Genomic DNA, 16097 nt, shown 5'->3' with positions numbered 1-16097 from the left:
TCAACTATAGTCAGGATGGTGGTATTACCGTTGGACATAGGCAGACTGGTTACAAAGTCCAGAGAGATGTGGGACCAGGGACGATGGCGCACTGGTAGGGGTAGCAGAAGACTGGCAGGAGCTTGGTGAGATGGCTTGTGCTGATTACAAATGGGACAGGCAATGACAAACCCATGAGTATCCTCCTCCATGGTGGCCCACCAGAATCTCCGTAGAAATACCTCCTTAGTACGTTGGATCCCAGGGAGGCAGGTGAGCCGGGAAAAGTACAAAATAGGGATTCCAGATCACACACACTTTTAGTTACTGAGTATGGCTTTGAAAATTTGAAATTAAATTTAAAGTGCAACATGTAGCAGCCACATCAAATAGTGTTGCATGTTTTGAAGTGATGCAGCAAAATTTGTCAACAGCCGGATAAAAAACAGTGATTCCACTGTGCGTAACCAATATATGTTGAGCAGTGCAATCACAAACAGTTACCTGTGATGCTGTGGTTTGTCTGCTATGTGGCAGGTTGCCACTGATAAAGTTTACGTCAGGATCAGGAATCGTGGCTGTGCCTGCTGCCCTGGTCCTGCTGGACACCAGGAAGCCTTTTTGACTTTTTCCTGGATTCATCCATACTTTCTCTTTTTCAACACAACATCATTTCTGTCAAATGTTGTATTTGTACTATGTTGTTAATCCTGTACACACGACATCTATTGCACGTCTGTCCGTCCTGGGAGAGGTATCCCTCCTCAGTTGCTCTCCCTGAGGTTTCTTCCATTTTTCCCCCTTTAATTATGGGGTTCCTTTTAGGATGTTTTTCCTAGTGCGATGCGAGGGTCTAAGGACAGAGGGTGTCGTATCCTGTACAGTCTGTAAAGTACACTGAGACAAATGTATAATTTGTGATATTGGGCTATATAAATACATTTGATTTGATTTGATTTGCTTGTTATTTCTTAGAATGAAGATTTCTTTCTTTTCCTCGCACAGAAGGGGGGAAAATAATAAAAACAGATTTGAGCTGAAATTCAGCTCATCCCTCTCATATATCAGCAAATGATCTCTACTTCTTTAACATCCTCTTCATTGTACGCCTCATGCTGCTGCTTCAGCTTGTGTTCACCTTCTGTCTTGACCTCTTTCTTCTTTGTCTCCTTTGCATCTCCCTCTAGTTCTCCTTCCCTCTCCTCCTCTATCTTCCTTCTGTCTCTCAGAGCGCAGGGCAGACAGTTTGCCAAAAAGAGGACAGCAGAGAGACAGAGCAGAGCGAGAACAGCGCCCACACCCACCTCCAGCTCTCGAGCTCCCTGCCCTTCCACTTCGTCCTCCTTCCTCTCTCCTTCTTTCTCCTGGCTTGGGGAGAAATACAGAGTGCCCTCCTCCTGGTTTGGCATTAGCACAGCCCTTTCCAGACTGTTGCGACTGACCAGTCCTCCGTTCCCAACCTCATTCCAGTTTTTAGCAGTTCTCTTACGACTGATTTTTTCATAATAGTCCCTGCTTACATCCTCACTTTTGTCCTCGTCAAAGTGCGATGCATAGATGTCGCTGTCTGAAATGTCAGGCACAATCTTCTCACCCTCCTCATCCTTAACCCCTACTGGTGGCAGGAAGCCCAGGTCTAGGTTGACTCTTATCCAACCAGATCCTCTCGCCAGCCTCCTGGTCCCGCCTCTACCTCCGGTGTCCGTCCAATCCCTTTCACCTTCACTGAAAGAGTTGGAGATGATTGGCTGGTCAACGCAGGTTGAAACCAGAAGTTCTGCAAGTAGTAAAGGCCCGCCTCCATCACCCTGGGCAAAGATGCGTTGGCTAGCAGTAGGCGTCACCACAACCACAGTCTCAGCCAATGAGGAGAGATTCAGAAAAAAGGGAAGGTCGCTGAAGGAGGAGAGGAGGGAGGCGGTGTCGTCACTGAACTGGAGCCAGACACTGATGGAAGCCTCCTTGAGAGAAACAACAGGATATGGATGGAAAGATAATTAGATCTCACAAGTCATTGTCTTTTTAACTGTTTCACATTGTTTCTTTAAGTGAGAAAAAACAGTTGTTTTCAACCATCAGCCAACAGCAAAGTCTTAAATATTGGCCTTAATTTACCTCAGCTTCAGAGACAACCAGGCCTTTATTAATAATTTTCCCTGATGATCATATTTTAGTAGAAGCCTTAACGTTTTCCGATCTGTTCCGGTTTTGATTTAGCCGTTGTTGTGATAAATAATATAGTATAATTTCCATTTCCATAAAACTAATAAACGCATTTTTCATATTTAACATTTAGAAATACTGTCCTAGATTCTACCTGATAATCTTTTGTTCAGTGTTAAGCTCCTTTTAATAAAACTCAACACTTCCTGCAAAGATGTTTCACATTAAAAGTCTTCCACTGACTATGAAGTAATGATCCCTCTCTTTGCAGGAAATGCAAGTATTATTAACAGTAGCATAAAGGTGTTGTTAAGATGAAACTTAGTAGATCATATGAAGTGCTGTCTGATCACATCTTACGGCAAATATAAGTAGGGTTGGGTATCGTTTGGATTTTAACGATTCCGGTTCTTATCGGTTCTTGATTTTAATTCTTTGAGGGGGTCAAAAGAGGTCAATTCCTTATTTCACAGAAGAAGAAAAAACGTATTTATAAAAACCTTTACACAAATGTATATTCATATTGACAATTCACTTCATAGGTTTATGGAACCTGTAAATTAATTGCATACAGTTTAATTTGGTTACTATTATTAAATGATGAGATTTAAATAATAATATGTTCATTATTTTTTTCATTCACAAGTTAGTTGTTTTGAAATTTGAGATGTTACAATTTCCCCTGGTCCCCCCTACAGTAACACCTGCCGAAGTGGCACAGACAGGGTCCAACAGACATCGCTAAACAAAATAAAAATGTTTCCAGACCTTGTGTCAGAGTTCTGTTCCTTTAAGTCTTGCTTACCCAGTAGTGTGCCACTCAACTCACTCAACTGCTAGCCACGCCCCCTCTGCAGCTCACCTGATTCTCTCAGCTGTAAACAATTAAGCTTAGGTAGTATTTAAGCCTCCTCTAGCTTCCTCTTCACTGCCAGATTGTATGCCGCATCATGCAAGTCTTTCCAGTGCGCTTCCCTAAACAGATCTCTCGTTGCTGACCCTGCCTGCCTCTGACCTGCCTGCTTTGCCTGTTTCCTGACCAAGCCTGTTTTGGACCTGCCCGTAATTATCCCGTATTTTCAACCTTTCAGAAAAAAAAAAATAGGCCTAATTAAAAAAAGTGTAAAGTGGCCTCCGGTAAAGCAGGTGGCAGTATTATGTTTAACTTTAGCTGAAAAACGTTATCCGCCAGTAAACACACAGAAGAAAACAGGAGCAATAACACAGAAGAAGACGAAAACATATGGATAAGAATCACAGTGAACGGGAGATAGATGGAGACGCAGTTGTACCTGCCAAACAAGTTAAAACTTTATGCAAGTAACTACACAAATGGGAGGAGACCTTCCCTTATTTAATAAAAAACTTTTCCGTGTCGAGGCTTCGAAGCGTGTGTCGAGTAATCGCGGAAGATTTTTGTGAAGCGCGTATCGAGGCTTGAGTTGATGACGTATGTGATGACGTTCGAAGCCTCGGGTTTGGCGTGCGATTTCGAAATATAAGGGGGAGCGAACCGCAATTGAGCCCCCTCATAATCAACACTTTATATAACCGCAAATTTGTGGGTTGTTGTCGTAGTATGCCTTGTTGCTGTTGAGTTGTTGGTATTGCGTTTGTATGGGATCATTATGGAGCCAGCCAACTAGCGAAACAGTTATGCACGCCAGCATCATCTTCCTTGTGAGCGAGTAAAGATACCAAATCTAAATCTGTTGAAAAGATAATGTACATCCAATGTGTACATTACACATCCCTGGTGGCGTAGCTCGTAGAGCAGGTGACCCACATTCAAATGCTTGCCGCAGCGGCCCGGGGTTTGAAACAGACCTGCTGCTATTTGCTGCATGTCATTCCCCTTCTCTCTGTCCAATCTTTTAAGGCGTAAAAAGCCCACATTTTTTTCCAGGCACTCTCTTCTCAATAACGCGTAATAACATCAATCTTTATTTTTAAATAGAACATTATATTCAGTCTTATATGTGTGCGAAAAAATAATTTTCAGGGCAAAGATACTTTAAATCCACTGCAGCCTTGCACTTCGCCGGTTTTACATTTATTGTCCAGTTGATGGCACAGTAGAGCAAATGAAACACCATGAAGCTTCGGCCCATGAGTGAACCCATACATGGAATCGCAATGCATTCTGGGGTGGCAAGACTAGAAAAGTGAGCACCAACTCCACAAGCGTCGCCATATTGGATTTATTCTCTACGTGTTTACATTTTACTTAGCTTATTCTTCAAACATTTTTACATTGTATTTGGCTAGTTTTTAGTGTGTAAGCATCGCTCTTCTAGTTATGGGATTTGGACACCGGAATTGTGTGGTGAAAGGATGTTCGAGCAGTGGGAAAAAGCTAACTAAATGGGCAGAATCTCATTGTGAGCTTCACGATTGCAAAAATTGCGACTGCAAGCTTATTTTTCAAGCGTGTTGTAAACAAACCTACTACTCTACAATGAATTCTGAACTCCTTTCTTATGATGAGGTTCAGATGTGGAAAGTCGAAGCTTTGAAAGTATTTTGCCGCAAGTGGAATTTAAAGGTTTCAGGAACAACTCGAGCTTATTGCCAGGGTGTTTGCTGCATCAGAGATGGGCACAGAAAAAGAAAAGACTAAGCTTTTGGTTATGCCGAGTGGCGTTTCAGTGCCTGATCCCTTGACATTGCAGGATGGCTGGGTCAATGAAAACAACAGCATGACTTCTTGGCCGCCGATATACCTCAGCGATATAACATTATTTTTAATGTCTGACCACCCAGGGAACGATGTCGAGTTTCATAAACGAACTTTGAACGAATACAAAGAAGGCAAAGCATTTAGACTGTTTGACTCTGGCTGGTTGAAACAAATATCTTTCAATCCTCTCGCAGATTCTGAGTATTGCTTTTTGAAAGCAAAATGTACTCATTCAATGAAAGTTTCCCATACGCCACATTCGGCATGGATCTGCGCGGTCAAGAAAACTGGCGATATCATAAGTGCTTATTGCAGTTGTGTTGCAGGGTAAGCTATTATAAATATATACCTAGCTTGTGTTTGTTAATTATTATAAAACTCAATATATAGAAAGTACATTTGTCAATATATAAATCAAGTAGATAGACTACATACCCCAGGTTGAGTTCAGGATCAGGGAATTCATTTGCTGGTTTTCCTTGCATGAAATGCTCACTGCAAATCCGCGAAGATTTCTTGGGCTTCCAAGACTTCCCATTGTAATCCTGTGTCTTTACAGCTTTGGTCCATGCTAGCCTTCTGTCTTTGTTCTTTAGTGCGGTTGGTAATGGAAATAGTTCGAACGGGGGCTTGCAGTCGCAATTTTTGCAATCGTGAAGCTCACAATGAGATTCTGCCCATTTATTTAGCTTTTTCCCACTGTTTGAACATCCTTTCACCACACAATTTCGGTGTCCAAATCCCATAACTAGAAGAGCGATGATTACACACTAAAAACTAGCAAAATACAATGTAAAAACGCTTGAAGAATAAGCTAAGTAAAATGTAAACACGTAGAGAATAAATCCAATATGGCGACGCTTGTGGAGTTGGTGCTCACTTTTCTAGTCTTGCCACCCCAGAATGCATTGCGATTCCACCGGAAGCCCGAAACTGCGATTCCATGTATAGGATGGAAAGCTTCAATGCTTCATGAAGCTTCATCTCGCCATCACTAATTACATGGGTAGGGGCTGAGAGCTGTTAAAATATGGGCGGAGTCCGCCAAAAAATTTCCCTTATTTTGAAATTCCAATGTTGACAGGTATGATCCTGTGGTTGTGGAAAGAATGTGAATCAGTTTCAGAAGGGTCAAATTATTGGCCCGCATCAAGCAAAGAAAACAACTAAGGAGATTGTAAGCTAAAAACATATCTCTTTACTTTAGCCTTTTAATGGTGATATTGTATATATTTTTATCTTAGCCTTTTAATGGTGCCACTTTAAACTAATTTAAATGATTTCATACATTTTTAAGCTTGGTTTTCCTGAAGGAGGATCATTTAGTGTTGTGGAAGTAAGAAAGTTAAAAGTAAGGTTGAGAGAGCAAGAGGAAAAAGTAATGTCAAAGAGAGATTAAATCTGAAGCGTTGAAAACAATGGAAGAACATAAAAGACAGTTTATGTTATGGGAGAAGGAAGCAGAGAACAAGGATAGGTCAGAAAAAACTCTTGAATGATGGTGATCGGAGATCACTTAACCCTTTAACACCGAGTGTGTCGCCGGCAACACGTTGCACAATTTAATTTTGAATTACCGTAATTACGTCACGGTTTGCGCTATCGGAAATAAAAAACTGAGACTGCGCTTTACAGAGAGGTTTAATTCCGATAATTTCTGTCCCGGAAGCCTGCGTAGCAGACCCTTTGTTCCCAGCGAATACACACACAGGGGTGGAGAAACGCAGACAGCAGAGCGGAGAAACAGAGAACAGCGGATTGAATTAAAATGGAAGCAAGATGGTATGTAAATCGACACTTGTATTGCATAGTGACTTTTTTAGAACAGTGTACTAAGTCTGGAAGTTTTAACTAGGTGTGTACTTTCTATGCGTAAATGTGCGCATCTTCTTCAAGTAGCCTGCGTCCCAGGAGAGGCTCTGGGGAGGCTGGAGGATCTGGTGATGCTGTCAGAAACCGAAGCCGCTCACCACATCATCAAAGATGGCAGACTGAGGCAGAGCCCGATGATGGAGTCCCTCAACCACCGAGGTTCAACCCCAAATGCACCCCAGGTGTCCAACCCCCTCTCGATATGGGAAACCCAGAACCAGGTGACATTGTCCCCCACTTTTTTGATGCTGCAGTTTTCAAACTCCTCTGTGAAAACACAAACAAGAATGTAGCCAAAAACCTGGAGAAAGGGAGAAAGTTCATCTGGACTGAAATAACTCCAGAAGAAATTAATAAGTTCATAGGCATGTTGCTGTATATGTCACGTTTGGACCTGCAGAAAGATGAGCAACTTTTGGCATAAGCAAACCATTTTCCATGTCTCATTCCCTGCCACCGTCAGACTACCGCCGTTAGCTGTTATGGAGAGTTATTTCTTCTCATGCAGGCACAGAAGGTAAGTGCCAATTTGCCGTTGGCTGTAGTTGGTGTGTTCAAATGCAACTCTTTGGCCAAGATGTGAGTCCGCTAGTTCTTTAATGTCTGTTTGGTGTGTCTGGCCCTTAAGACCGCGCGGACCAGGGAGGTGTTTAGCTGCGTGCAAACAGATCATAACTGAAGTAAAACATGTCATTATGGAGAATGGCCTATTTCAAAATAATATATAAATATTATTGAATTATAATTATTGATTTATTCATGTGTTCATCACTTTAATGTTGCAGCTGGTAAAGATGAGGCTCATTTTAATTACTGTATATACTGCTGTGTGGCTTAATCTAAAATAATATATTAGGCATACAGTATATATTGATACAAAATATAAATATATTAAGTATCTATAGTCCAGTGATTCTCTCTGGCAGGGGTTGCATTAAATAATTTGCTATAAAGTTGTGCTGTATCATTATAATACCACCATGTTAGCTTTGCACCATCAAGAACTCTGATATGATTGTGACACACAGCAATAAGTTCATTATTTTAATGTTGAAGTACTTACTGAAAGCCAGCTTTAGACTGGTGAGTTTAAATGACTGGATTCATTCAGACTCTGTCGGTCTTTCTACTGTTCTTTTTCTGAAAGCTTGGACGGGATCAATAATATGAAAAGTATAAATGCTGTCAAGCTGAGTCCAAATGCAATTTGAATAAAAAGACCCTCTGCAGTATATATATGTGGTATTAACATGATTGAAATTGAATTGCTTTTTTCTGTTTATCAGTATGAAACAGGTCTGAAGTATTTAAGTTGAAAAACATAAAAAACTTTTAGAATGCAAATAGCTGACTGCCAGCTGACAGGAAATTCTAGGTGGCTGCATCTGTGCATGCATAATTAAAATTACTATTACCAAGACTTTTTTTTTAAATCCAAGCAAATATTTAAATATTATTTTATAATTATTTTAATTGTGTTTTTTTATGCAAATAACCACTAGAGATGACAATAACAAAGTAAAAGGATAACATTTAGAATTTGTGACAGTATACAATGACTTCAGGACGGCTGAAATTATTTTCCAGGACGGTGGTAAAATACTTAGTCTGAAGTCTGGGAGGAGGGCCCAAATTTGAAAATAGTTTATTTTAAGCCTGAAACGTCCTGAAATAGACCTGTGACTGCATTCTTATAGAAAGCACTGGGCTGACTTTAGATTTTTTACCCTGCAGAGTCGCAAGCTATAACTTGCGCACTGAGTCCGGTAGGAGCCAAGTTCTCTAACTCGGCCGACTTTAGATGTTTTACAAACCGAGTTAGAGGTGGTTGATGTAAGAAAGCAGGGAGAATGTGGACAAAGTGGTTGTCCAGAACACGTGTGTGTGTGTGTGTGTGTGTGTGTGTGTGTGTGTGTGTGTGTGTGTGTGTGTGTGTGTGTGTGTGTGTGTGTGTGTGTGTGTGTGTGTGTGTGTGTGTGTGTGTGTGGGGCTGCAGCTCAGTGTATGGGAGGTGCATAGGTTCTCTATGCGGCTGGCCGATCACAGAATGATGTGGACACATTTCACTTGTATGACACTCGTGTTCTCATCGGATACTCGTTTCATCCAAGTATTTGGCTCATACTACGCCCATGTACGCCCTCTGGACAATATAACCAACAGGTGGTAATGCAAAAGTACTCTAATGAGTGTTTTATGGCAGTACTGAACATTGTTGCTTTCTCTCACCTGGTGATGGTTGTATAGGATGTTGTAGGCTGTTACTGTTGTTGTGATAATGGAAGGGTGGGTAGGGCTAGCCGTGACTGACATGCCGAGGCCACTGACCACCTGCACAGACAGGTCCCCGGGGGTAACGGGGTCAGAGGTCACAGTGATGTCACATCCACCCAGCATGCCATCCCACTGCTCAGAGACGACCTGAGAGAAAGAGACAGATGATGATGATAATGATGTTGCTCAGTAAGTGAAGATGTCCAACTGCATTTATATACAAATATCATACATGGAGTGATGTCTTTCCTGGTCGTAAACCAATCAGGATGTTTTGGGTGCCAAGAGTAGCCACTCGAGGGTCCTCTACTCTCAGCCAGTTACTGACCAGCTCTGTAACATCCACGAACCAATCAGATGAGCCCAGGAGGTATGTGGTTTTGCTATGAGAATCCTGAGCTGTGAACTGAGTCAGAACCTGGACTCTGGAGCGTTGATACACTGGTACACACCTGAAGAGACAGGACACACATGAGGAACTAAAGCCCTAACATATCTCTGTGTGTCTGTGAGATAATGACAAATACATATAATCATGCTTGTGACACCAGTTTGACTGACTATAATTAAAGCCTGGCCTCAACAGCCTTAAATGTTTCCTGTGGAGTTTCTAATCTCTAGTAGCACTATGGAGCAGCTTTTCTATGATTGGGTCCCTACTTTGTCTCTTGTGAAAGCATACAAGGGTGATCTCGCACACACACATAAAACTGGTGACATGATACACTTTCCTGCCAATGGTTTTACACTATTTTCACTGATCTACAGGTGACAAGATAAGCAACAACTTGCCAGCAAAGACAAGAAAGAGTTAGCTGGTAAACATGGAAGTAGCTAAAATACTTATTTTTTAAATTTTTAAACAGACTTTACAAATGTTTTATGAGGAAGGACATTTGGTAAATGTTATTGAATTAAATCTTAATTTGTTTGTTTACAAGAAAAAATGGCACCTTAAAGAATCCTTTCAGACTGATAATGGCACTAAAAGAAAATCTTAATATGAGTATATCTATACATTACTGTATGTACACTACTTTATGGATTGTCTAGTCTATTAATATAACCACAGCTAAACTGTATTTGAAGTCTTTGGTCTTTAAGAAATTAAAAATCATTACACAACAGGATAGATTCAGAAAAACTCACCACAGGACCACAAAGATATTTTAGATGCACATAACAAATTTCACGCACTGTTCTACCCTTAGGACATAGAATGAGAGTAGAACGGATATTCCCATTCAAATCAACGTAGCAGGATGGTCAGAGTGGTGGCCATTTTTATGTGTACCCTTGACAATTTCGACTGTTGTAGTGGGCTAACTTCCGTATAAACTAAACCGACTTAAAACAAGTCGCCAACTCACTGTGGTGAGGTGTTGCAGTAACAACCAAACAAGCAGTGGACAAAGCATGGAGAGGGTGTTTTGTGTGTCTCCAAAAACACTAAAAAAGAATGATAAAATATGATATATATTATATTATTCTTCTGTTGATGCATTGCACGCTACGTCGCTAGCTCTCTGGTAATGCAGAGCCATCTTATATTACTGCTCAGCTGCCTGAAATAGCATTATTTCAGCTTGTCACGCTAACTTAAAATATTAATGCAGCTCGTTCAGACAGTGGCAAGTTGAGGTTTCTGACCCATGGACAGCGCTGTTTGTGGTGAATAGGTCTGTGTGCCACACACGACATGCTGCAAAAGCTGTTTCTACGAGCCTCCCTCTACTGATTTTGACAGACTTGTTAATTATTCAGAACCCATTTAAGCCTCTGATAGTGCAACGTTGCTGCCATGTGGAGTTCTGGCAATCGTCTATTGTCAGAGCTGGTTTAGAAAGGAGTCACCGCACTGAGAATCAATTTTTCTGTATCTGAGTCACATGGGGTTGGCCACTGCCCGGCCTCTTTAGGAGAGTAGTGGGCTTTGTTTGAGACCAATTGTGATGTCTTTTTTTCAGAACCTCTTTGGTGAAAAGTTAATCTCCAATCGATCTCCTTATGTAAAGAAACACATAGACAAAAGCCTATAAAGAGACTAAATAAAAGCGAGAAGACACATTGGGGCTGTCTCCTACCCTTTTTTTGTGAAGTGGTTCCAGCCATCAATGGCATTGAGAACAGGGTCTGCCAAAGACACTCGCAGGGGCACTGAAGGAGCCCACACCTCCACACACACAGAGCCACGGAGTGCACCCAGTAAAAACTCCACCACTGCACAGGTGTTACCCAACCCTGATTCACTGCCATCCACAAAGAGGGTTGAGCAATCGCTGGACACCTGTGGTTACAAAGAAGACAAACAGAAGACAAGTGGAGAAGACTCCAATTTAAGGACATTAAAACAGTATATATATATATATATATATATATATATATATATATATATATATATATATATATATACATACAGTATATATGGTGTGTTCCCATCGCAATGTGTAACGTACCATTTTCAGTCACATTGAACCTGAAACACATTTTGAGTTCTATACAGGACTGTCTCAGAAAATTAGAATATTGTGATAAAGTTCTTTATTTTCTGTAATGCAATTAAAAAAACAAAAATGTCATGCATTCTGGATTCATTACAAATCAACTGAAATATTGCAAGCCTTTTATTATTTTAATATTGCTGATTATGGCTTACAGCTTAAGAAAACTCAAATATCCTATCTCTAAATATTAGAATATCATGAAAAAGTATACTAGTGGTGTTCAACGAATCACTTGAATCGTCTAATTAACTCGAAACACCTGCAAGGGTTTCCTGAGCCTTGAAAAACACTCAGCTTGGTTCAGTAAACTAAATCACAAGTATGGGGAAGACTGCTGATCTGACTGCTGTCCAGAGGACCATCATTGACACCCTCCATCAGGAGGGTAAGACACAAAAAGAAATGTCTCAAAGAGCAAGCTGTTCACAGAGTGCAGTTTCAAAGCACATCCACAAAAAGTCTGTTGGAAGGGGGAAATGTGGCAGGAAACGCTGCACAACCAAGAGAGATGACCGCAGCCTTAACAGCATTGTGAAGAAGAGTCGCTTCCAGAATTTGGGTGAGCTTCAAAGACAGTGGACTGAAGCTGGAGTCCAGGTTTCAAAAACCACTGTTCACAGACGTGTCCGGGAAATGGGCTACAATAGCCGTATTCCCATGGTCAAGCCACTTCTGAACTCAAGACAACGGAAGAAGCGTCTCACTTGGGCTATGGAAAAGAAGCACTGGACAGTTGCAGAGTGGTCCAAAGTCCTCTTTTCAGACGAAAGCAAGTTTTGTATTTCATTTGGAAGTCAAGGCGCCAGAGTCTGGAGAAAGGCTGGAGAGGAGCAAAATCCAAGTTGCTTGAAATCCAGTGTGAAGTTCCCACAGTCAGCGATGGTTTGGGGAGCCATGTCAGCTGCTGGTGTTGGTCCACTGTGTTTCATCAAGCCCAGAGTAAATGCAGCTGTGTACCAAGAGATTTTAGAGCACTACATGCTTCCGTCTGCTGAAAAGCTCTATGGAGATGAGGAATTCATTTTCCAGCATGATCTGGCACCTGCCCACAGTGCCAAAACCACCAGTAACTGGTGTACTGACCATGGCATTACTGTCCTCGATTGGCCTGCCAATTCCCCTGACCTGAACCCCATAGAGAATATGTGGGGTATTGTGAAGAAGAAGCTGAAAGACACCAGACCCAACAATGCTAATGAGCTAAAGGCCGCTATTGAAGCATCCTGGGCATCCATAACACCTCAGCAATGCCACAGGCTGATTGCCTCCATGCCACGCCGCATTGATGCAGTAATCCGTGCAAAAGGATTCCCAACCAAGTACTGAGTGCATTAATGGACATTTTCAAATGTTTGATTTTGTTTTGCTGTTATAAATCTTTTTTTTTACTTGGTCTGAGGAACTATTCTAATTTTTTGAGATAGGATTTTTGAGTTTTCTTAAGCTGAAAGCCATAATCAGCAATATTAAAATAATAAAAGGCTTGCAATATTTCAGTTGATTTGTAATGAATCCAGAATGCATGACATTTTTGTTTTTTTAATTGCATTACAGAAAATAAAGAACTTTACCACAATATTCTAATTTTCTGAGACAGTCCTGTACACTGTTGGAAAGAGATTGTTAGTCTGTTTTTTTGGGGGGGAGAGATGTATCTTTTTTCTACATTGGCCTGCTGTTCCAACCAACGGTGCAAGCCACAGCCAAAATGTACATGCCTGCTCACGGACCATGTGTCTTTTGCAAATTATTTGTCCAACAGAGTCTGCTGCACAAAGTGTTTCAACTCTTTCATCATGTAGTTTACTATCATAGACTATAGACAGTCTATTGTTAAGATGTAAAAGTTTATGTCAGCTTTCGGTTTCTTCAGAGATATAAATGTAGAGTAAAGTTATTCTTAGTGTGGCTGGTTTTGGTATGTCAGGATGTGGCACCTCTTTTTCAAAATTCAAAAATACTTTGAAATAACAAAATAAAATAAAAAAGTATTTTGCTCCCCAAATATTCTTTATTGCTCAGATTCAGGTTGCTCAGCAATTCACTCATGACTCAGTATAATAGCATAGCTGTTAAAACCTCTTCCCGCACACGGGAAGAGTGACACACGGGCAATCTGTGAAATCAGCTGATCGATTTTTACATTGTGTAATCATAAACTGTCATAACTTAATATCTTGTGCGCTCATCACGGCTCAGACACATCCTGGCTTTAGCGCGGGCTCTCAGCATTAGATTGACACTTCATTTGAGCCAATCGGAGCTTCGATCGTTTTTTTACAACCTTCATGAGCCAATGAGTGTCAACTTGTTAAGAAAGTGCCCGCCCTCTTCTTTTGTTACAGACTGACCCAGGATCAGCTCAGCGTCCTGGTGGCGCGCGCATCGTATAGACAATGAACACCTCGTTCGTTAGATGCGTTACTTCCCATGGTTTGTTTTTTCTAAATAAAATGTATTTTCAAAATTATATTTATTATTTATTGTTCAGAAGAAAATACAAAAAAAACATAAAAATATTCGAAAAAAATGTGTTTATACTTCACTTACTCTGTGTGATTACTACTAACAAGGAATATGGGTATATAATAGTTATTTATAAATAAATAAAAATAATATTTATTAATAAATATTATAATATGTACAGTACATGTACATATTGCACAGTTGATGTACGCCTGGTGTTACTCTTTGAAAAACCTGTCTAATAAATTGGTGGTGAACTTGATAATACTTGGTTCTATGTTTCTATTGTGTATTTCAGCTCGGGACTACCTGCTATACCGTCTTCAGACATCTTTTTCAACAAAGAAATTCTGGCGGAATGTATTTTCTTCAATATATATATATATATATATATATATATATTCAGACCACTATTACTCAGTCCCAGAAGCACTTGGAGTGATTCTTCACCGTTTTTGCAAGAATAATAAGAGAGTTATCTTTTGAATGAGACCAACATCATGCAGCTGGTGCAAATGGTTGAAGAGCAGCTTTCAATTTACTTTAAGTATGTCGTTTGTAGGTATTTTCGGGTAAATTCGCCCACACTCTAAGATTAACCCTGAGAATTAATCACATTTACTATATACATATTATGGGGCATACTACTCCTCCCAAAACACATGTAGGCCTATACCTCATTTTCATTCCTATTTGGAGACAATAAACATCCGTTTTGTTTAATAATTATTTTTTCTTTTTAAGATGTTTCCTTACATTGCATTGATTTTCAGCTGAAACTGTCCTGGACAAAGATTAAGTTATTCTTCTGAATTTATGTAACATAATTAACAAGTACTGTATATATGTATTTAGTGTAATATCAGACTAATCTTTCAAAGATTTCTCTATGTGCTGTGTGCTGCACCTTGACAGTGTTCTCGTTGGTAGAGTAGCACGTGACTGCAGAGGTGACGTCTGACATCAACGTCCCATCGTGGTTTAAGGCCAGCACAATGACAGGAAGTGACACTGGCTGGTTGGTCAGTATGGCTGTGTTGATGATTGTGTTAATCTGAGGATAGAGGATCAGAAATAATTATGTTTGAACAGATCAGATAGATCTTTTAAGATTTTTTAAATAAAGTGTGACCACTGGGTAGGGAATAAATTAATGAAAGAATGTATGAAGTACCTCTGTGATGGGAGCAATGCTAAAGATGTGTCGATCAGCAAATGAGAAGATGCTCACTGCTGACCCATGTGGCGGTAGGGCTTTTATACGGCCGGAGTACTCCACCCACCAGTTAGCAGACACCGTCATGGCAACACCGAAGCTCTGCCTCAGGCCGTCCACTGACAGACACACCACCTGTTGGAGTAAAGTGGGACTGCAGGGCGACAGATCAGAAACTGAGCTGCTAGTATGTATGTATATATGTATATATATATATATATATATATATATATATATGTATGTATATATATATATATATATGTGTATATATATATGTATGTATGTATATATATATATGTGTATATATATATGTATGTATATATATATATATTGTGCCTTCGTTTGTGTCTGTGTATATATCACTTCAACCACTTCAGCCAATTATTTTGAAAATGGGTTCATTACTCGAAGCTTCAGGTACAGTGACCTCTACTGGCAATGCTACCAGCGCATCACTGAGACCCACGATCACAAAACTGAGATACAAAGCTAACTAATATGGATGAGTAGGTAAATATGGGCACCACAGGACACAGGGATGATGACGACAACAAAACACCAGACTTTACTACAGCACTATCAATTCAATGCTTGGAGAAATGGAACATAGATTCATAGAGTGCAAGTCACAGAGACCTAGCACTCTTGCTGCACTGAATCCAGAAAGTTAAACATTTCTTAACTTTCAAATATGCCCTAACATTTGTGGCCTCCACAGCAATGTGCAAGAACTCATTCTTCACCCTGAGAAAGGTTTTTTGATATCAGAAAATGCACAACTGATTGGAAGGACACTGTAGTGTAATGTGTGTAATGTGTGTGTGTGAAAGAGAGAGAGAGAGAGAGAGAGAGAGAGAGAGAGAGAGAGAGAGAGAGAGAGAGAGAGAGAGAGAGAAAATCCATGGAAAGACGCTATATTTGTGCAGTGTGGATGCAGTGCTGT

General features: G+C 40.4%; 1 protein-coding gene across 1 annotated transcript in view; it reads right to left on the bottom strand.

Moving 5' to 3' along the window:
* tmem132a (transmembrane protein 132A) overlaps positions 1–16097 on the bottom strand; it is a 48148-nt gene that overhangs the window by 8497 nt on the left and 23554 nt on the right. Inside the window, exons 10-15 of the mRNA XM_029448887.1 lie at positions 15113–15308; positions 14846–14992; positions 11053–11255; positions 9201–9420; positions 8924–9115; positions 1118–1940 (exon numbers count right to left, since the gene is read on the bottom strand). Of these exons, the coding sequence (XP_029304747.1) occupies positions 1118–1940; positions 8924–9115; positions 9201–9420; positions 11053–11255; positions 14846–14992; positions 15113–15308 (1781 nt within the window). The remainder of the gene's footprint in view (positions 1–1117; positions 1941–8923; positions 9116–9200; positions 9421–11052; positions 11256–14845; positions 14993–15112; positions 15309–16097) is intronic.

The sequence above is a fragment of the Cottoperca gobio genome, chromosome 1 (assembly GCF_900634415.1).
Source record: "Cottoperca gobio chromosome 1, fCotGob3.1, whole genome shotgun sequence".
NCBI classification, from domain to species: Eukaryota; Metazoa; Chordata; class Actinopteri; order Perciformes; family Bovichtidae; genus Cottoperca; species Cottoperca gobio.
This window is presented reverse-complemented; position numbering and strand designations above follow the sequence as displayed.